At 45.9% G+C, this 21,642-nt stretch overlaps 1 protein-coding gene across 4 annotated transcripts in view; it reads left to right on the top strand.

The window, feature by feature from the left end:
- Positions 1–550: 550 nt before the first annotated feature.
- COL17A1 (collagen type XVII alpha 1 chain) overlaps positions 551–21,642 on the top strand; it is a 47,446-nt gene continuing 26,354 nt past the window's right edge. For 2 of the 4 annotated variants that reach the window (XM_061162552.1, XM_061162551.1), the window contains exons 1-15: positions 551–726; positions 5,646–5,708; positions 7,820–7,864; positions 8,792–8,896; positions 10,328–10,459; positions 11,515–11,562; positions 12,449–12,484; positions 13,669–13,716; positions 15,059–15,202; positions 16,434–16,592; positions 17,124–17,195; positions 18,494–18,565; positions 19,542–19,610; positions 20,910–21,071; positions 21,439–21,516. In XM_061162552.1, the coding sequence (XP_061018535.1) occupies positions 5,657–5,708; positions 7,820–7,864; positions 8,792–8,896; positions 10,328–10,459; positions 11,515–11,562; positions 12,449–12,484; positions 13,669–13,716; positions 15,059–15,202; positions 16,434–16,592; positions 17,124–17,195; positions 18,494–18,565; positions 19,542–19,610; positions 20,910–21,071; positions 21,439–21,516 (1,222 nt within the window). In that variant the 5' untranslated portion in view covers positions 551–726; positions 5,646–5,656. Of the gene's footprint in view, positions 727–5,645; positions 5,709–7,819; positions 7,865–8,791; positions 8,897–10,327; positions 10,460–11,514; positions 11,563–12,448; positions 12,485–13,668; positions 13,717–15,058; positions 15,203–15,992; positions 16,057–16,433; positions 16,593–17,123; positions 17,196–18,493; positions 18,566–19,541; positions 19,611–20,909; positions 21,072–21,438; positions 21,517–21,642 lie in introns of those variants that run through there. The other 2 variants (XM_061162553.1, XM_061162554.1) reach the window with 2 other exon arrangements.

The raw sequence follows: 21,642 nt of genomic DNA, 5'->3' as shown, positions 1-21,642 counted from the left end.
AAGAGTTGGACATGACTGAGCGACTGAACTGAGCGGAACTGATGACAGCGAGGGAGGGGAATCCCAAGCTGTGGCAGTTGTCTGACTGTAAAAGGTAAGGAGGAGTGCCTGGTGCACTGGGAAGACCCAGAGGGATCGGGTGGAGAGGGAGGTGGGAGGGGGGATCGGGATGGGGAATACATGTAAATCCATGGCTGATTCATGTCAATGTATGACAAAAACCACTACAATATTGTAAAGTAATTAGCCTCCAACTAATAAAAATAAATGAAAAAAAAAAAAGAAACACAAAAAAAATTTTTTTAATCAAAATGTTAAAAAAAAAGTCATTTCCTTTATGCTGAACTTTGTTCCCTTTTCCCATGGCCCATAAATGGTTAATCCCATGGCTCTAAACTGGAGAAGCTTTCTGCCTCCTGTAAAGTTTGATTCCTGGAGGCAGATTTTTTTTTTAATCCTGCAAGTGTCAGATAATTGGAAGGGTGGAGTCATGCTTTAAACCTTGACACACCTTTGTCAGGACTTGTTTGGAAGCAAAGAACTGAAAGAAACAAGGGGGAGAGAAGTGAACATTTTTGAAAGATCACTCAGCTCTAACACACCTTGGCTGGGTCTGGATAAAAAAAAAAAGTGGGAACGGCAAACAGTCTAGAAGAAAACGTCAGGGGAGGAAAGAAGGCGCATTTACTCAAAGTTGTTTCCGATTCCTTCAGCATCTCAAACTAGGTAAGTCATAGGAATTTGGTGGTTCTCGCTCCTTGTGAGATTTTAATTTGAGGTTTGCCGCTGAGAACTTGAATGTTTGTCAGAGAATCTAAGATGACATTCTTTAATTTCCAGTGTTCTGTTGATGTGATTAATTGATCATAAATGATTAGTTTGACTTATGTGTTCTACTTAGGGTAGGTCTTTTAAAGGGACAAGAAAGTTTTGACAGTGGGAAAAAGAATAAAAAAGCCAGTGAAAATAAAGTGAACTCCGGTGACAAGATTTCTTTGGTACTGTTTTCGGTATTGTAAAATGACTTGTGTTAAACTGTTTTATTTAGAATATAAAAAGTTTAAAATTCCTTCTCTCTCAGTCTCGGTTTCTCTCTTCTCTCTCCCCACCCTCCCCTACTTTCCCTCTCTCCCCTTGATAGCAGAGAACAGCTCAGAAATCAAAGTGTAGGTGAGTGGGGGTTTCTAGAAGTAACCCCTGAGTACCAGTGTGCTCCCCCAGAGTCTGTGCTGGCAGGTTCTGACTAAGCTCAAGAGGCTGGCTGTATATCACACTCTATACTTACTACCCCTAATCTAAAGTAAAGTGAAATATCTGAAATGGTATAGTTAATCCAGGAACTTCCTGGAGTCAAACTTGGAACAAGAAAAAAAAAAAACTCTGTCACATTTTACAGGCCAATGTAGACCAAAAGAAATTCATTTTGGAACGAGAACTACCAGTTTAGGTATCTCACTAGACCACATTAACTACTAACTGACAATTTACCACTTTACTTTTTTGAAGTGTTGGCAAATCCTCTAGCACCTCACTTCTTTGAGAAGCAGCTAATCAGTAGCTTAATAGTTGGATTTGTTCTTTCCATAAAATATAGGGAGATTTTTTAAAGAAATCTGTTTGGAGAGCGGAATCATTTCTCTTACCCCTATATGCTTTCTCTTAGAGCTAAGGCACAAATCTAAGTTGAAACTAAACTAAAGCAAATGTACAGCCTCCAATGGAGCCCTTTTAACATGGGGGCACTTAAAGCAAGGACTCTTGCTTCAAGCTTGGATAGAAACCCAGATTGCTGAAACCACTCTGACCTAAGAACTAACCACATTTTTAAATTATGCCTGACCAAAAGAAGTTTGCATCTGCCTGGTTTGGCTCAGTTGCCATTGTTAGTGGTAGCAGGATTTAACCAAACATGGCTATAAACAAGCAGCTTAATCACCAAGCTAGGGCCCAAGCTCCCCCAGGCCTGATTATGAAAATGGAGGATGCTAAATGCAGAGGTGGGGGCACCTATTGCTTGCCAGAGGGGTGTAGAGACAGAAGCCTCTGAGACTGTCGACCCTAGGGCATGGGTATTCATACCCCCTGCAAACTGCTTGGCCCTTCTGTGTTAACAGAGCAATAGCTAGTGGGTGGTTTTCCCACACTTTGGTTATTTTGTTGTTGTTTTAAAATGTTAAGTGTACAGAGACCGGAGTAACAAGAGCTGTAAAGATACCTATGATTCCTTAGCAGAGGATAGGGACATTTATTCCTAAAATAGAAAAACATTTCCTTCTCTATTCCCTTCTTTGTGCTAAAGATCAAGTATTTCATGAATTGTTATAAGAAGGTCAGTTGAGATGGTTTTCTCTTGGTATCAGCAATTTGGCCTTATTTGTGGCTGGGTTACACCCCATCATCAATGTGAATAGTTTTAAGTGGATGTGACATCATTTAAGTGAAGAGGAAAGGAAAAAACTCATAAAAGTAGACAAATGATTCTGAATTGTGTTTTCTTACATAAGAAAATGGCACAGGATCATTTTTATGTCTTCAAAAGAACATTATGAAATAACCACGAAGCAGCCCCTTAGAACTATGAATGGAAATTAACATAATTTTGGAATTGAGAACTTGAATGACCTGCTTATCCTCAGTTCTAGTAAAGTGGCCTAAACATCCCAGAGTTTAAAATTATGCTACTTGACTATGCTTTCGTTAAGTAGTACTTTTGGGGCAAGGCGTTCAGATAAGCACTGCTGGGAGAGGCAGGCTCAGCCACGAGTCTGGGCATGTACTTTCCTTTCCCTTATGTTACACTTTTTAAAAACTCTCGGCACTTAAAATATTTAAGAAGGAAATCCTGTGGGAAAACTGTAGCCCCGTGGGATGATCCCCATCCAGGTTTGTGCCTAAACCCATCATTTTCGCTTTGATAACTCACAGAAAACTTCCTGTCAGCTCTGGTTGAAAGGAATTTGTCTCCTGATACATCCCTGCCATTTCTGACTATTAGTCTGGGTAAAGCCAGCAGAGCTCCTTCCTTATTTCAGGCCTAAGAAATCATTGTGTAAGGCCACGGGATGCAGCCATGTAGGAGCTCCAGGCTGAGACAGGTTGCATCCGCCTTCACCCACCCAGGGGCCCTTCTATCTCTAGAGCACTGGCCAGTGAGGGCTCCCCTCCCTCCCATTCTGGAGGAGGGCATCTGATTTCTTAGCAGGCTATCTCCTTGTGCCCTCTGGAAGTTAGGGAACTCTTGGCTTTTTTGTTGCAGATCTTAAGACTTCATCTTTGGGACCTAAGAAAAAGATAGGGGCTACCTGGAAATGTTTGTTATATTTTTAGGTACAGAAAGAACAAGAAAACACTTGCCAGGTTGGCTGCCTAGACGCTGAGACTCTTACCAAACGGACTGGAGCTATCATCAGTCTGCCTTGATGGCTATAAGTGGAAACGACCCAGCCAATCCAAATGTATAGCTGCCGGCAGCAACTTTCATTTAAGGATGGTAATAAGTGATAGCTTGTGGAAAGTTAAAGTTTCCATAGGTTGTTATAAAAAATTATCCTGAAAGGAACTGTTTATAACAATTCAGGTGCTGCCATGCTAGGTGGCTCCCCAGTGGCAGCCAGGGGCATGTGAACATTTAATCTCCAGAATGCCTCCTGGTTCACAGCTGATGATGAATTTTAAAAAAGAGAGCGGAGGTGGGGGGGTGGTTTCAGAGATGCCAAAGGCATTAATGCCTAAACAGTGGATTTCAAAGAGGGTGTCGGGTTGTATGTAGATTGGTGAGACAGTCCTACAGGTAATAGCTGGAGTACAGACACAGTCACAAGTCAGGTTTGGCCCTCTGATAAAGCTGGACTCCACTGTTAAATTGCTCATGGAGCCTCTGCTCTTCAGCTCTGGAAAACATACCTGCAAAGAACTTCTGTGTCTTCTTAGATGCAGCCAGGAATTTTTCCATGATGCCTCATTCTTGCCTAGAGCTGCATTTAAAAAACCCCAGTGAGCAAAAAGTTGGCACATTCGATCAGGCCCTGAAGCTAACTGTGCGGATCTTGGTGAAGTCCACCAGGTAGTTGACCAGTTGGTCTTGTGTGGTCTTGATTTTCAGTGGGGAACTCACCCAGGGCTTCATTTGGACTTTTTTTGACCTAGATACTTTTGCCTTTGTGGATGTCCTTCCTCCATTTAAAAAAAAAAAAAAAGACAAAAAACTGCATGAAAGAATATAATCCAAGTTAGAGTGTGTTCATTTTTCCATCTGATTTTAAAAGAAGTTAAAAACTTTTTGCGGTGTCTCTTTTTCTGTTTTGCATAAAGGGTTGTCGTTACCATCTTTCTAAATTCCATATATATGTGTTAGTATGCTGTAATGTTCTTTATCTTTCTGGCTTACTTCACTCTGTATAAGGGGCTCCAGCTTCATCCATCTCATTAGGACTGGTTCAAATGAATTTTTTTTAATGGCTGAGTGTTGTTGTGAAGTGATTGGCCTCCAACTAATAAAAAAAAAAAAAAACTTTTTGCGGGCCCGTGAAACTATGATGGGACTAGGCCCTGTGCCCATTGCGCTTAGTGGATAAGTAGACCGTAAAGTCACCAGGCAGGAGAAAAAGAATGAAAGGAGAGATCTTCAAGAAAGGGGTGTCCTGGGTGGGAGTAGCTTGCTCCAGAATTCTAAAATCCCGATTTGAACTGCACCCAAAAGATCAAGTAGGAGGAAAGGAAGGTTGGGCAGAGAGAACCCCAGGGAAAGCCAGGTTTCAAGTCCTTGCAGAGCCTGAGACTGCTAACTACAGCCAAAAGCACCCAGTTGGAACAGGGATCCTTACCTTGGTCTCCTGAACTGTGTTCCTCCCCAGCCCAGCCCAGCCCCACCCCTGAAGTCAGCCTTGCCTCATCCCATCCACGCTTCAGGACACAGTGCACAAGATCTCAGTGATTTTTCTGCCCAGAGTAAGAGTGAAGGGAGAACGTAGATGACTTGTACAGATCTTTTCCTACATATTTCAGTAGATTTTACATTGACTTTCTTGTTCTTTTTTTTTCCTACCTAAGTCTGTAAAGAAGCATAGTAGGGCTGTTGTGTTAAAGAGAAAATTTCATGTTGTGAAGTATAAAGTTCCACACAAGTATGACCATCATAATGGTTTTTATCCTGATTTCAACCCATCAAACATCATTCTCACATCTGAACTCTAAATAATGAAGCATGAATGTCTTTTATTCACAGAGCATTGTATAGAACACTGAACATTGTGGGATACATCAAAATGAATTAGCTGAAAGCACCACATGCTTTGAGAGATATTGTATTACTTGGCAAAAAGTGGAAGTTTTATAGTCAAATGTCAGGGTGCCAGATCTATGTAAGACCTTTAATGCTCAGCAGGGTGCAACCTGGTCAACTGGACCCTGAAAAAAAAAAAAGATAGTACAAAAAAGTAGGATCCAAGGTGGAACTATTAAATTACTTCCTAACTAATACAAGAAATGGGAATGACTCTTATTATAAAATATGCACATGAAAGAATTATGGTTTGAATTCTGGGAATCCAGTTTTAGTTCTCAGCTTGAATAGTAGGGACCTATACTATATACGAAAAGGGGTGGAAATGGACATGGCTATTCCTGGTTTCTGGCTTTTTCTGTAGGTGGCGATGATATGGATGTAACCAAGAAGAACAAAAGAGATGGCACTGAAGTCACTGAACGAAGTAAGAGCATGATAAATGTCATTATAAAAGTAATAAAAAGTTTGGAAAAAGTAAATAATTAGTTCCTAATTCTACCACAACTACTGTATCTTTTTTTCTATTTCTTATGTGTTTTTTTTAGTTTTTTCTTAGTTTTTTGCTCTTTTTTCACTGTATAATTTTTAATGTATTCCTAAATAGGCTTTATTTTTTCCTTTAAGAAGGCTTTTGTTGATTTTTTAATACACTTGTAATCGAAATGTGTTCCGTTTTTTCTTCAAAAGACCAGAAGTGCCATTTCAATGTTATAGTTTTTATAACCAGCATTTTTAATGATTTCATAATATCCTGTTGAATGAATTTGCTAGAGTTTATTCAATCGTGTTCTTATTTAGGGATACAGGGTGATGGAAATACAAAAGAATAATATCCCCATTACTGCAGGAACAAAGTTGGAATCACACTGGTGACACAGTTGCAATCTACTCTGAAAACTGAAAACAGGCACATTTCTTTTGTGAAACAGCCCAAATGATAAATTCAGAGACATTTAAACTGTCCCCTTAGCAGCTCTAACTCTTTCATCTATCCTGTGACTTTCATATATCTCTAAAAAAAAAAAAAAAAAAAAAACTCTGCATCCACAGACTTGGAACTCTAAGTTAAGAAATAATTTATTTTTATGTGTCATAGAATCCCAAAAGTCCACACAACAAGAGGTTTAGTGAAAGCTCAAGGACTATTATTCAAATCTAGCTGCCATTTTTGTCTCTACAACCATTTCCTTTTATGCATATTATGCTGCTTCTGCTCCTTTAATAACCCCATGTTGCTGCTAAGACAACCAAACTAATAGGAACACGCGGGGTGTAGAAAGAAAGGGTGATGGGTGTGGGAGGGAGCAGTTGCCAGCACACAAGGTGATACCCCACCATCTTCTTCATCCTTTTCTTTTTTCATGAGCTATACCTGCATACATACCACATATATGCATATGCTCGGGCTTGTGCACACACGTATGCATGAGAAGTGTGATTTCAGAAAACAGGGGGCTCAGCTAAATAGGGGCACCTTGATGTCCAACCCAGAGGGAGGTAGTGGTTGGTGATGGTCACGGTCAGAGCACAAAATTGGCCTGGTTATGGTTTCAGAATCTACCCACCCCCCATGCTGCTGTAGAGGAGAGAGTGATTCAGGAAGGCAAGAGTTCTTTATTCTAACTGGTGTTTTTAAAAAACACAAAAAACTTTTATGACCTCCATTACTCACCACCACTTGGCACCTTCTCCATTCCCTGGTGGCTCAGATGGTAAAGTGTCTGTCTACAATGCGGGAGACCTGGGTTCAGTCCCTGGGTCGGGAAGATTCCCTGGAGGAGGAAACGGCAACCCACTCTAGTATTCTTGCCTAGAAGATCCCATGGACGGAGGAGCTTGGTGCAGGCTACTGTCCATGGGGTCGCAAAGAGTCAGGCACGACTGAGCAACTTCCCTTTCCATTTTAGGAGGCAAAGGGACTGATTCTCAAGTCTGTCTTGGATATTCACCTGTCCATGATTTCACCAAGCACCAAATGTGACTTATCAACCCCCTTCCTTCATGCATCTCCTCACCCTCAGGCATGGCCCTGAAGATTTTAGAATGAATTATACATCCTTGAGATACCCCCAGATTCATAAAGAAGTTCAAGGTCATTATCCACATCACAGTGGAATCAGCCAGGAAGATGTACTGGCCTCAGCTGGACTGGGTGACTATTCAGAAGGGACAGTGCAGAGAAAAGTGACTTGAGGTTCTGATCCTGCTTCAAAGGTGAATCCAGGCCTGGGCGAGATCTAATTGTTAGATGAGAGACATTAATGCACGGTAACTCGTTTTTCAAATCAGTGGGTAACTAACTACTTTTGGTCCCAAAGAAATATAAACCTATTTTCCAGGTACATTAAGTCCCATTGTTATTGCACCTATTTGCTTTTACAGTGGGTCAGATCAAATCCCTTGAAGCCCAAGTGTATAAAAATCTACCTTGAACCTCATTAGAGTGCTGAGCTTATGAAAGATGCAAGACCTTGCCAAAGTAGAGGAATTTCAATGCATTACGTAAGATCTCATCTTTTCTTTGTCTTTTTCTAGTCATCACAGAAACAGTAACTACAAGACTTACATCCTTACCACCAAGTAAGTGACTTATTTTGAGAACTTTCTTCTCATTAAGGCTTGTGTGAAGGGCTCCACATATAATCTTTTTCATGAGCTCTCACTCATCAGTCCAGCAAATCCAGAATATCAGAAATCTTTTTTTTTTTTTAACAGCTGTGTTGACTTTAACTTATATCCCACAGAATCCACCAGTTTGAAGTGTGTAATTCAACGGTCATTAGTCCATCCATAGAGTCATGTGGCCCCTTTGCAACAATCTAATTTTAGAACATTTCCATCCTCCTTCCCCTCTCTCTGGCCTCTAAAAAGCACAAATATGCTTTCTGTCTCTATAGATTTGATTGGACGCTAAAATATCAGACATCTTCTCCAGCCTGGGCCTGGGTTGGGAGGAGGGAACCGTAGTCAGGCCTCTGTTTGAATCTACTCTTCTCTCAGGGGCTTGCTGGGGTTAGTGGATTCTATAATGGAGAGCCAAGCCCCCAAGCTAGCCTTGCACCTCCTGGGAGCCCTGGTTCAGGACAGGGTGGGAAGCCCCCACACCCACACACAGGTTGGAGCATGATGAGCTGCCAGGTGAAACACCGTCCTCATAGAGCTGTCGCTCAGCCCTCTGACACTTCCAGCGGCTGCCAGGTCCAGGGCACTGGCCAGGCATTCACAAAAGTCCAACCTGGGCTCTGGCCTCCAGGAGTTTTCATTACTTGCTGACTTTTCTAATATTTAAATTATCCTAACCAGCAACCACCCTGGGAACTTTCTTTTTAAATTGGGTAGAATATTTGCTCTTGACCTTTGTATCAAAAACAAACAAAATGAGATCCGTGTGGTGCGGTGGGAAAGAGGCCCCAAACCAACAGGGTCGTGAGTGAGAAGCCAGGGAAGGCAGGTGAGAGGGGCTGCTGAGTCCACTTGTAAATTGTCACCTGCTCCTCGTTTCTGCAGAAGGGGGGACCAGCAATGGCTATGCTAAAACAGGATCTCTGGGTGGAGGGAGCCGGCTGGAGAAACAGAGCCTGACGCATGGCAGCAGCGGCTACATAAACTCAAGTAAGTGCCTGCTGGTGGGAGGGGTCAGGGAAGGGCAGATGGGCAGGGAGAGGGATCACTACCACTGTTTGTCATCCATTCCAAATGCCCCAAAGAGCTGTGAGGCCTATTTCAAATGGGATCAGTTGTCATTATGTCCCCAATAAAAATAACATGATTAAGAAGCTTTCCTAGAGTGGTGACCCCTTTCCCGCTGAACTACTTACTCTCTTTAACTCATTTCTTTTAGAAAAGAGTATGCATGTCTGAGGGTTTACAGTTGAATTAACAACAACAAAACAACAAAAGAAACTTAACGATTAGGTTACTGTGCTAAGGAAATCTGGTGACATACAACCCCAGACTATGTGAGTTTCCACTGGGCAGATATCCAAGACAGACCCAGTAGATGCCAAAGAACTAATATTTCCTGGTAACTTTCAACTGAAACACAACAAACAAAGCAGGGAAAACACACATACACGCACATTGCCTCTAAAGCTATAGTTTTAAACTTTATATTTTATATTGGAGCATAGCCAATTAACAGTGTTGTGATAGTTTCAGGTGGATGGCAAAGGGACTCAGCCATACATATAAATGTATCCATTCTCCCCCAAACTCCCCTCGCACCCAGGCTGCCAGATAGCATTGAACAGAATTCCCTGTGCTATATAGTAGGACCTTGTTGGTTATCCATTTAAGATACCACAGTGTGTACATGTCCATCCCAAAGTGAAGTGAAGTGAAAGTTGCTCAGTCACATCCAATTCTTTGCGATCTGTATAGTCCATGGGATTCTCTAGGCCAGAATACTGGAGTGGGTAGCCTTTCCCTTCTCCAGGGGATCTTCCCCACCCAGGGATTGAACTCAGGTCTCCCACATTGCAGGCGGATTCTTTACCAACTGAGCCACAAGGAAAGCCCATCCCAAACTTCCTAACAATCCCTTACTCCCATTCCCCATTCCCTCCCCATGCCCCGCCCCCACCTGCAAACCAGAAGTTCATTCTCTAAGTCTGTGAGTCCAAAGTCATTTTTTAAATCTTGGAATGACACTGAAGAGAAGACCCAAGATATGCAAACAGCTGAGCTGCCCAAGAGCTGCACATGTCCTTACCTGTGGAGAAATATATGCATGTGGGGTTGTATTCCAGGGCACCCAGCAGTGGTCTGCAATTACAGGCCAGGTCCTTAGGAAACAGCCTGCTTCTCCACTTCCATGCACTTTGGCTACAGACAGAAAGGACCTCCCTGCCTTTCAGGGTTCTGGGAAAGGGCAGCAGCAATAATTCCACCTCCATTTCTGAGCACCCTTTCGGTCACGCTCTCCTGAAAGCCTCTGGCCCCTCCACAGGGCCCTCCTTCATTAGGACTGACTGCGTGTACCTAGTATAACTGTATGTCACCCTGGGAAGTGCTCTGAGGGTTTCTGTCTTTCCCCACTTGTAGGTGGGAGCATGCGAGGCAGTGCCTCCACCTCCAGTTATAGAAGGGCCCATTCACCTGCCTCCACTCTGCCCAACTCACCAGGCTCGACTTTCGAGAGGAAGACTCATGTCACCCGCCATGGAACATATGAAGGTACAGGCCCCACAGACTTTAAGAAAGAACTACTCTCCCCCCTCAGTAACTTCTCTCATCCTTTGAATGAATTCAGTTATCTTGTCCTAAAGTAGAGCCTCTGGTATGACTTTCTGGTGGGGATACTTCACAGGCAATAGGACACATAGGACTTGAGCTCAGGTAAGAAGTCAAGGCAAGACACCCAGTTTTGGGTTATCCACAAAGGGTTGTTAGTAGAAGTTGGAAAACTGGAGGAGTTTGTCAGGGAGGAGAGTTCAAAAGCAGAAGGGAACACAGAAAGATAAAGTTTGGGGGAAAATGGAGAAAGAAGAGCCAGATCACGGAAAGGAGGAGTCAATGGCAATGCCATTTAAGTCAGAGAGAGAAGGGGCAAGCTCATGATCAAGAAGGAGGAGGTGAGAGGAAGACATCTGGGCTCTTCTCCTAAAGTTACTGGAATTCCTGGCAATCTACATAAATCTACAGTTTTAGTGGATAACAGACAAACCAGGTGCAAATGGGTCTAATAGTGAATGAATTGGGTACTAGTGATGGAAAAACAGGATATCCTGCTTCTGGATATCCCAGTAAATGATTTTAACCCAGGGCTGCCAAAGGTAGGGAGAACCCTCAGTCCAGGCCAGGTGGAGAGGATCACCACAAGTTCACCCTGCTGCTCTGCCAGCACTGGTCTCTTCACTTAACGAGGCCCACCTCCGGAACAAGCCGCACGAGGTCAGAGAACTGCGGGTGCTGACAGCGTGTTCGTTTGATCAGAGATGGGTCTTCGGCATCAGCAGTGCATAGGGCAAGAGTTGAGGAAGCGAAAACAAAAAGGAAATGAAACAGTTGTTCAAATTTGAACAACTTCAAACAGCTGTCCTTGTTCACTCCTTGTCCCACCCAAGTAGATCAGTGACCAGGAGGAAGTGCCACAAGCAAGTCCCTTGGGCATAATGTGTTTAAATCCTGGGCTGAACACCCAGGCTGCAGAGGTGCAGAAAGGACCCACTCTCTCAGAAGCTATTTGGGCTTAAGTGGCCATTTGTACTAAGTGTTTGTCCTTTCTCCAGGGAGTTCCAGCGGCAACTCTTCCCCCGAGTACCCTCGGAAGGAATTTGGTATGTCCTGTCCTTATTTTGTAAAGAAATGGTCGGTCAAGCCTGGCAGGGATGGAGAGGGAAGGGAATATCATGAGTTAACATCATGAGTTAAGTGGGTTCTTCTAGAAGAGTCTGACCTCTGCTGACCTCTTTTTCTTGGCTCTTTATCCTGAAGCATCTTAAGGGGATGGATGGTCAGATGCATCAGTTTGCTGTCAAAAGTCTTTGCTCATGAAATGGCAAGCTTCTCACACAAGGCTCAGGCTTGGGCAGATAAGCCCTAAGGCCAGGCAACAACCATAGATTTTCCCTTCCACAGGACCCACAGAGACCTTCCTACAAAGGGGAGCAGGGGTGAGAATACACAAATATCAAACACCCCAGCACCTCTACCACAGCAGCCTCAAAGGGGCACATTTTAACCGAATGAAACCCGAGGTGGGACCTTAAATCTTGAGTCCGTATTCTTGGGTTCCCACGGTACATAAGAACTGATGATATGAGTGATTATAATTTCAGTTATTTACTTGCTTACAGGGCAAAAACCAAGACAGTCTCTAACAGAAAACTAAAGGAAAGACCCGGCAGTCTCTTGATAAATTTGATCAATGTGATCAACCAGTCCAAATGGATCATGATTACCTTAGTTAACATTCTAAGTGTGAGCCAATTTAACATTCATTTGCTAACTTAGCACCCTAAACACACTGGGGCTTACATAATTTTCTCTTCCCTTTGGCCAAGTGGGCATCATTTATTAAACATCCACCATCCATAAAGGTTTCTATCTGGATATAAATGCACTATGAAAACCACCTCCCCCACCCAAATAGGTCTGCCTCCATGTCACAGATATTTAGCATGCCACCTCTAATGCCTAATATTACTTTTCTTTGTTTCTCAGCATCTTCTTCTACCAGAGGACGGAGCCAAACACGAGGTAATCTCTGTCACTGGGTTCAGTTCAGTTCATTCAATTAGTATTTTCTGAGCATCTAACGTGTGTCCAGATATGAGCCAGGAAAAGTGAGGAGTAAAGAATGAATAAGCCATGGTTTCTGACCTCAAGGAGCCTGTAGCACCTGGGAGTCTCCTTTGGGAAGGGTGGACTTTTGACAGCAGACTAGCAAACATGTGGAGTGGTTCGCTCTGCTGTGGATTGTCTGAAGGTGCTAGCATCACATCTCATTTCACGTCCGGTCTCCTGGGTGACTTTAACAAGTTGTGCTGTAATTGCATTTACACAGCAAAAAACAAACAAACAAAAATGAGCACAAGCCCCTCTTTTTCATTGTTCCAGGGGACGAAGTTCTCTGTGAGAGTTTTGCACTGTCCACAACTGCTTGTGGATAAGGCCCTAGCAGGGAATATGGTCCTGGAGAAAGCTGCCCTTGATTTACTCAGTGAGGGTGAGGGTGAGGGTGGCAAGGAGTGTGTCAGGGCAGTGCTGAAGGCAGAATTCCTAGGCCCTGGGCATTCGTAAGGGTCAGTCTAAGCCTCCCAGGGTCCTGGAAAGTTAGGCACATACAAACCACCCACAATTTGATAGTTGATTGATGCTGATGCTCCTCCTGAAACTTAGAATGTTAAATCACCCACTTGCTGCCCTAAAGAGGCCAAGATGGCTAAGAATATACTAGAATTCTCTTGCTATTGGCTGAGAAACCCTGGAGACAGGAGAGCAGCTTGGTTCTGGTAAAGGGGAGTGGGCCCTAGGAAGTTCTTGTGAGTCGCTCACCCAGGTCCAACTCTCTGCGACCCCATGGACTACAGCCCGCCAGGTTCCTCTGTCCATGGGATTCTCCAGGCAGGAATACTGGAGTGGGTTGCCACTTCCTTCTCCAGGGCTCTAGGAAAGGAGTTGGTTATTGCTGATTGTGATGGCACCTCTAGGCTCAGCCTGTGGTTTCTGCTCTCAGTGGCTGGTAGGGGGTGGGGGGCAGTTGTGATCCGGGATAAGGAGAGGACTCCTCTTTCTAAGCAGCACTCATCCTGGGCACACCTAGGTTTTCTGTCCCTGGATCACAGAGCAGCCCAAAGATGAATCTGCAGCTCAGAGCTCAGTGTGGGGCACTATGAGCCCAGCTCCTTCTTTCACAACTGTTCCATCTCTTCCCTGTACAGAGAGCGAGATCCGAGTTCGACTGCAGAGTGCGTCCCCATCTACCCGCTGTAAGTGCTCACGTCCTGGGAGGGATCCAAGAGTCCAGGGCTACTGCTGTGTGTGCGCAGTCACTCATGTCATAAATGACACGTCTAAGGTTGCAACAGGGACCCAGGGCTGAGTGCAGGGGTGAGGAGCTGAGTAAGTCCTGGTCCCTGCTGTTCTGTAGTTCACAGACAATAAACCACCAGCCATGACAGCTCAGGGACAGAGGGAGTGGGGGCCAGAGGAGTCTTCCCAGGTTAGTCAGTCACTTGAAGGGAGACTAAAGGAGGGTCTCAGTGAGATGAGTGGGCAGAGACATGGGAGGAAGTTTCAGTACACCTGAAGGAAAAGGAGCAGGGGGGCCTCAAAGGGGTGGTTAAGACCAGAGAAGGCAGAAGTGTGAGAGTTCGAACTTGGTTATCTCGGACGTCAGGGATTCCCTAGTCTCTGTTTGTTGACCATGTTGCTCTCCTGTTGTCTGCCATTTTGAAATGAGCCCAACTGGGTGGGAGCCAAAAACAAAGACCAGGAAGAGAAAGAGCTGGCTCGGGTGGCTCAGGATTCAAAGATTGGGACTTGTCCCAAGAGCTCAGGGCCTGGGCCCTGGGGTCCAACTCTAGGCCTGACACAGTCTCACCTGAGTCTTTCCAGGCTTGGGGAGGGGGATGTTGAGCGCAAAGTCTGGAGCTCTCAGGGGCGGGGGTGCCTGGGCGGTCCTCCAGCGCATGTCATCAGCAAACGTCTCTTCTCACACGTTGCCCTTGCACAATGCCACCCTCCTCTTCTGTTTGCCACCTTGCGAGGCACAGCATGTTTTACTCCACTGAATCACCTCATTGCAAATCCTATCAGCTGGAGGGTCTGGAAATTAACTCACAGGAAAGCAGCATAATATTTAAGAGTTATGGGCTACACATTCCTTTTGACACTTCAGAGCATACAAGGTCAGAGACCTTACACCCGAGGCAGCCTCTGCCTGGGATGAGACGACCGCTGAACCATTTGTTTCAAGGGGTCTTGTTCTCTAGCTATCCCAGATGTGAATGCTCCCCCCGATCCAGGATGACAGGGTCTTCCAGCCACAGAATCTTCCCTGTGATGTCTAATTAGGAAATATTTATGAAAAACTTTGACCTCCTTATAGAGCCACTAGATTTATGAGGCCATTAACATTACAAAGTGCCAGGTTAATCAGTGCTATAAACTGACAAGATGCAGAAATGACAAGGCTAACCAGAAATGTTCCAGCAGGTGAAGTGGATGCTTCATCCTCCCCAGTGTTCAGGGTGCCGTGAATGTTCACCACTGCAGCTGGACTTGGGAAGGAATCCCAAGCCTAATGAAAAACTGGGGGATTCCTTTCAGGGACAGAATTGGATGACGTCAAGCGTTTGCTCAAAGGGAGCCGCTCTGCAAGCGTGAGCCCCACCCGGAATTCCTCTAACACACTCCCCATCCCCAAGAAAGGCACCGTGGAGACCAAGGTGGTGACAGCGAGCTCCCAGTCAGGTAAGCCCCTCAGCCCCAAGCTGCTGTGGAAGGAAGGGAATAAGGTGACAGGTGTGCCCAGGCAGGCTTTTCAGGATGCAGCAGACTTCACAAAACCCTGAGTGTTGCTCTTCCTGCAGCATGAAAATGGGGACTGCACCCTTCTCACCTCCATCTGGTCAGCCTTCCCACGTGCAGGCCATTGTCTGGCTCTAGAGCCTAGAGATTCTCCCAGGAAATTCTTGACATGTCCTGGGAATGTGTTGGCCAGGTTCCCCAAAGGAAGAATATTGGGGAAAGTTGTAATGTTTTCTGTCATTCACTCACTTGTCCGATAAACATTTATTATATACTGCCTCTATTCCAAGCACCAGGCACTGAGGAAAGGCAATGAGCAGGGTAGACTGAGGGGAAGACAAGCAGGATGAGTATAGTTCAGCACTCATACATCATGTACCTGCCAAGTGCAAGGTGGGTTCTGTGGGAGGCAGAGAGATGAATCAGCTGGTCCCTGGGGGGAGGTGAGGTGAGAAGCCAGTTCTGCTATATATGAGGTGAAGCTTTCCTCTCATTACTGAAAAAAAAAAAAAAAAAAAACCACCTTGAGATAGTGATCTTTTGTTTTTCAATATAAAACCAAAACCTCGGAGTAGTTTGTGACCTGTGTGGTTAACTCCCTCTCAGGTAACAAATAGGCAGAATTGGTTTCAGATTTGAGATGCACCCAATGACACTCAGGGTGACAGCATGCCCCTTGGGTCTGGTTGGCACAAAGAAATGTTTAAGGAGCGTTCAACAGGAGAAGGCTGCCACTGGTACAGAGTGGCCTCAGAACTGAGGACTTCCCTTCCTGTGCTGCTGTCTGGAATTCTACTGTAAAGGAGTCATAGTTCCACAGCATCTGTGTAGGGGAGTCAGCAACAGAGAGAGAGACCATTAGCGGGGACAGTGCACTGGGAGGTGGTGGGGGGCTTAGAAGGAGAAATGTGTGGACCCTAGAGCAAAATTTACCTACTTCAAATTTCACCAAGAGCCAGCAAGAATTTCTGACCCAAGAGATCAGGTTTTCACCAGCAACAAGATTTCAGACAGATGTGGGATGACCAACTGCTACAGTTCCGTTAGACTGAGGGAGCTGCCAGGACTAGGGACCTTCAGGGCTAAAACTGGGAAAGTCCTGGCAAACCAAGCCCACTGGGTTCCCCCAGCACAGAGAATGGGTTTGTCTCACTGGGGTGTGTGTGTGTTTCAGTGTCTGGCACCTATGATACAACCATCCTGGATGCCAACCTTCCCTCCCATGTGTGGTCCTCCACCTTGCCAGCGGGGTCCTCCATGGGCACCTATCACAACAACATCACAACGCAGAGCTCATCCCTGCTCAACACCAATGCCTATTCTGCAGGATCAGGTATGTGGCTCGCAGCGCACAGCCCCTCCCTGTCCCGACCCCGCCACACCTCACGCTGAAGCTGAATGGCCCCACCGGCATTTGCCATCCCCATGGCTTCCTAGAAGGGCTTCCTGTGGCCAAGCATCCCAAGATTTTTCCACTGGAACTTCAATTCAATTCCTATGCTGATTCCTCTGGTGGAATATATATATATATATATATATATATAAACAAATATAAGGATTAACTGTGTGAACTTGAGAGATCATTTAACTTCTCTGGGTTTTAAGTGCTGTCTCTGTGAAGCGGTCACGAACAAGAAGGGCTTGGCTGGCCATTCAAAGCCCCACCAACCTGCGACTGCGCATTGGCTATTATGACCCAAGGCACACCATGGACTAATGATTGGTTCCATGCTGCAAAGCAGGAGCCCAAGGTTTTCCTAAAAACAGTAATGTAACACAGTGCAATGCTGGCCTTTCCTCCAGTGCTTCTCTGCCCCTGTTCTGTGTGGATGTACTCTCACCAACCTTCTTCCCTCCCCCGCAGTCTTTGGAGTTCCAAATAACATGGCCTCCTGCTCCCCAACTCTGCAGCCCGGAATCAGCACCAGCTCCTCAGGTCAGTGCTTGCCAGCTTGAAAAAAAATGGTTGTTCTTGCCTAGTGAGGGAAATGGAATGGTTTGTAGGGAAGATGTTCATCCTGACCAAGAGCATGAGGACTTCCTCCACACACACACGGCAGCGCAGAAGCAGTAACCAAGGAGCTGCATTAGAAGGCACAGAGCCTGCCCTCCATCACAGACGCAGCTCAGCCCCCAAGGGAAAGGGGGCCAGAGGCTGCACTTATGTGCTTATTCTGTGCCTGTCCCTTTATCTAGTAGGAGAGGAGGAGAGATGGAAGGAAAGGGACCAAGTGAGGCAGAGCTCGGGACATTTTTAGGTTGGAAAGCATTGTTAATTTAGAAAGAACTTAACCGCATCTTAAATGTTGTAGTTCCTTGGGGGCTCAAACAATGTTACTGCTTTGCTTCCAAGACAGATATATAATCTTTTTAAAGGATTTATTCACTCTATTTCCACATATATCATCATAGCCTATATGTAAATAAGTTATCAGCCCATTTCTTTTGTTAAAGGAATCTGCCTTCTTTCTGTGTTGTCATGACTAATATCACATAGTGATGTAGGCCGTTTTTATTTTCCTTGGCCTTCTTAACTTCTGATTTCAACACCTCCAATTAACTAGTGTCCCACAAACCCAGCAGATACCAGATTCAAGCTTTTTTCCTCTTGCCTTTGCTAGTTTACTCTGCAAAGTCCTGACTGAGGAGGGTGGGCTGATGTTGAATTTTGTGCCCCAAACTCCAGATAGGATGGAATACAAGAAGCTGTTAACTAGGGAGGAATGAGCTTCTACATTGTTAAAAACAGACAACCAATCAACCTTTGAAATACTGCTGGGAGTGAGGGGACTTCTACCTGCTTGAGTCAGAAGGAAAAATAGGGTCCTGCCCTGTTAGTGCCTCAGCCATTGTGTCTGGATCTGCAGTTCCCGTGCTGTATACCAAGGCACCCTAAGGTCCTGCAGAGAAGGGAACCCCTGGGATATTTGAAATTTTTGAAGCATACAGCAACATCTGTTAGACCCTATGCAAATTACTACTATTAAGTTGTGTGGACCTAAGTTGCTCAATAAATGGAGCTTAGGAATTTTCTGGGTGTGGCAGTGGGGGGAAGAAGCAGTGTTTAAAAAATTACCATGTCAGTAAGAGTGTGGGAACTGAGAAGGTTCAGAATCTCTGTCATATGCAAGTGCATTCTTCATGAAAGTGGTTTAGGGGGTTCCTGGGACTGGCTGCCTTACTTAGAGGGCCTCGTCTATGTACCTGCTCTCACCTGTCCTCAATTCCTCTCAGTGTTCGGCATGCAGAACAATCTGGCCCCCAGCTCATCCACCCTGTCCCATGGCATGGCCACCACTTCCACAGGTGTGTAACTGGGGTTTGGAGCCTAGGAGCTGGGAAGCAACACCTCTTTGCAGCTATAGCTCACAATAGCCCTTTTCAGCAATGGAATTAGAGGGACCAAAATGTCCCTAAAAGTCAACTGACCTTTCCCACCAAAGAAACAACCCTCCCTACACTGACCAGAGATGCCAATCTCAGTCAAGTGCTGGCTCAGACACGAGTGAGAGCCTTGCTGGGGGTGTGTCCTCTATGTCTCCATGTCTCACCACTGTCCTTAACTGCCCACTGTCACTGCATATCAATCATTTGGCTGACTTTATAGTGCACCCCTCCGCAAACCTGGGGGAGGCAGGACAGAAGAGGCACGAGCCTCAGGCTTTACCCTCGACTTGCTTACTGTTTGGTGGGAGGGCTTCTCTGGTGGCTCAGACGGTAAAGAATTTGCCTACAGTGTGGGAGACCCGGGTTCAATCCCTGGGTCAGGAAGATCCGCTGAAGAAAGCAATGGCTATCCTCCACTCCAGTATTCTTGCCTGGAAAGTCTCATGGACAGAGGAGCCTGGCAGGTTACAGTCCAGGGGGTCGCAAAGAGTGAACATCTCATGCATATGAAACATCTGGGGGATCCTGTAAGAGAGCATGAATCAAGCCGTGCCAAGCAGGTGTTGGTACTATAGGAGTTCAGAAGGGAAGTAGATGGGCGGGGCGGGGCGGGGGCGGGGGGGCGGTGTAGGACAACTTCATGGAGGAGGTGGCCTTTGGAACAATCCTCCAAGGATGAGGATTATATCATACAAAGTTTCATCTAAGTTTTGTTGTCCCCATGGCTAGAGAGAGTGGATTTCATGATTCAGTATTATTCTGTTCACTATTATTGTTCACTATTATCTTCCTCTCCCCTGGGGAGGCTGCCTGTCTGCCAGGGCAGGTCAGCTGCTTCTACACAGCGTGGAGCTGCCTCCTGTGCCCCACTCATTCAGTGGTTCTTGTCTTGTAGCATATGGTGTGAAGAAAAACATGCCCCAGAGTCCCACTGTTGTGAGCACTGGGGTGTCCACTTCTGCAGGTAAGTGCTGTCGCCAGCTGCCAGAGGCAGGCCAGCACACAGGAAGGTCTGTTCTTAGTTACATGTGGCAGGAGGGGACATAACCCATGGGTGGTCTGAGGTCTACAAAGGGGACTTACCCAAGGGCCTCCTGGTTATTTCCAGGAGTGAGCAGCTGGGTGTGCCTCTTACCTTACCTTGGCCTTCCTGTCCAAGGGGGCCATGAAGCTTCACCCTCCACACCTGCCCAAGGTCAGGCCCACACAGCCCAGCCCCCACCCCTGTTGGAAACCCCATCACAAGGACCAGGTTACAGTGCCCCCCAGAAGCTGCCACACCCTCCCTACTTTCTGTGGCATCTTTATCAACTCGGGCACATGACACATGATAGCCTGTTTTCTCCGCTGCTCTGATCCTGGTGTATTTCCCTCCATTCAACAAGTTATCCATCCAAAACCTGTTTTTACTGAGTACCTGCTTTGTGTGAGACAGTGTTCTGAGTGCCCGGCTTAGACACAGGGGCTTCCCAGGGGGCTCAGCGGTAAAGAACCCAACTGCCAATGCAGGGGATGAGGGTTCTATCCCTGGGTCAGGAAGATCCCCTCAAGAAGGAAATGGCAACCCGCTCCAGTATTCTTGCCTAGAAAATTTCATCGGCAGAGGAGCCTGGTGGGCTATATAGTCCATGTGGTTGCAAAGAGTCTGACACAACTTAACGACTGAACAGGCACACACTATGCAGACACAGACAAAGAGCCTAGATTCCCATTGTCACCAGGCTGACAGTTCCAGTGGAGGAAGCTGATAACAGACAAATGGACGAAGTATACAAGATAATTACAGAAAATGACACGTAGTTGAAGGACAGACGTAGTGAGGTGGTAGAGACAGAGATGTGTGCATGCTGGATGCGGTGGTCGGGAAAAGCTCCCCCAGCATGCAAACACTTGAGACTTTCTGTTAGAAATGAACCTACCCAGTTAATTAAAAAAGGGCCTGCCTGGCATATTAACTTTGACCCATTTACTGAAGATCCTATAGAGTCCAGGTGGGAGGCAGCCCCTCAGGCCAGCCCCCAGTGCTTCTGGTGTTGACCCAACCTCCTGATGGCCAGGCCCAGCCATGCAGAAACATGACGATGTCTCTGGTCCCCAAGATGCTTCTTAGTAGTGGCTGTCAGCATCAGTGAGAGCAGGAGCCCCTCAGACACACCCACTTACCCCTTTCCTTTCCTCTACCCTCCTTTTCTTCTTCTCCTGGTTACTTCTTTTCCTTTCCCTCTACCTTTCCATCCTTATCACCCACTTCTTTCCTCTCCAGCCAGCACCACAAATGTCCAGAACGATGACCTCTTGCACAAGGACTGTAAATTCCTGATCCTGGAGAAGGACAACACACCCTCCAAGAAGGAGATGGAGCTGCTGATCATGACCAAAGACAGTGGGAAGGTCTTTACAGCCTCCCCAGCCAGCGTCACTGCAAGTACGTGGGAGCCCATGAGACAGATTTTGGAAGAAAGACAGTGTAGGCAAATGTCCTAGCAAGGTGATTTGAGACGTTTGACTGATGAAACCACAGTCTTTCCATTCAAATGAAAACTGTCTGTTGAGTAGTGTCCCAGGGTCTGCCTTGAATGCAGACAAGCTAGGAAAATTCCAGCAGAGAGCTCTCAAAAGGGTCTTTGGACAATAAGAAGTTACCTAACCCCAGGCCCAGACTGGGGGTGGTTAACCCCAGGAAAGCAGGGCCCTCTTCCTACCAGGCTAACCTCCACCTCTGCAAGCGGGAAAGGATGTGGGTGGGGGAGCGGGGAGAGAAGATCCGGGATCATCACAGGTTGTGTGCACAGCTTCTTTTTCAGAGGACACCCTAAAAAAGGAAAAACAAGCTGCGTACACCGACACCTACTTAGTGTCAGAAGCTAACGGTAAGAGCAAATCTGATCGCTGTCCGCTTTGGCCATTCCGTCTGTCATTGATCTGTTTTCCGAGACCTCAGACCTCAGTGTGTGGTCCTGTCCAGTAGCATCATAAGACCCAGGAGCATGTTAGAA

The sequence above is a fragment of the Dama dama genome, chromosome 15 (genome assembly GCF_033118175.1).
Source record: "Dama dama isolate Ldn47 chromosome 15, ASM3311817v1, whole genome shotgun sequence".
NCBI classification, from domain to species: domain Eukaryota; kingdom Metazoa; phylum Chordata; class Mammalia; order Artiodactyla; family Cervidae; genus Dama; species Dama dama.
The sequence above is the reverse complement of the archived record's forward strand: the minus strand, read 5'-3'. Positions and strand labels throughout refer to the sequence as shown.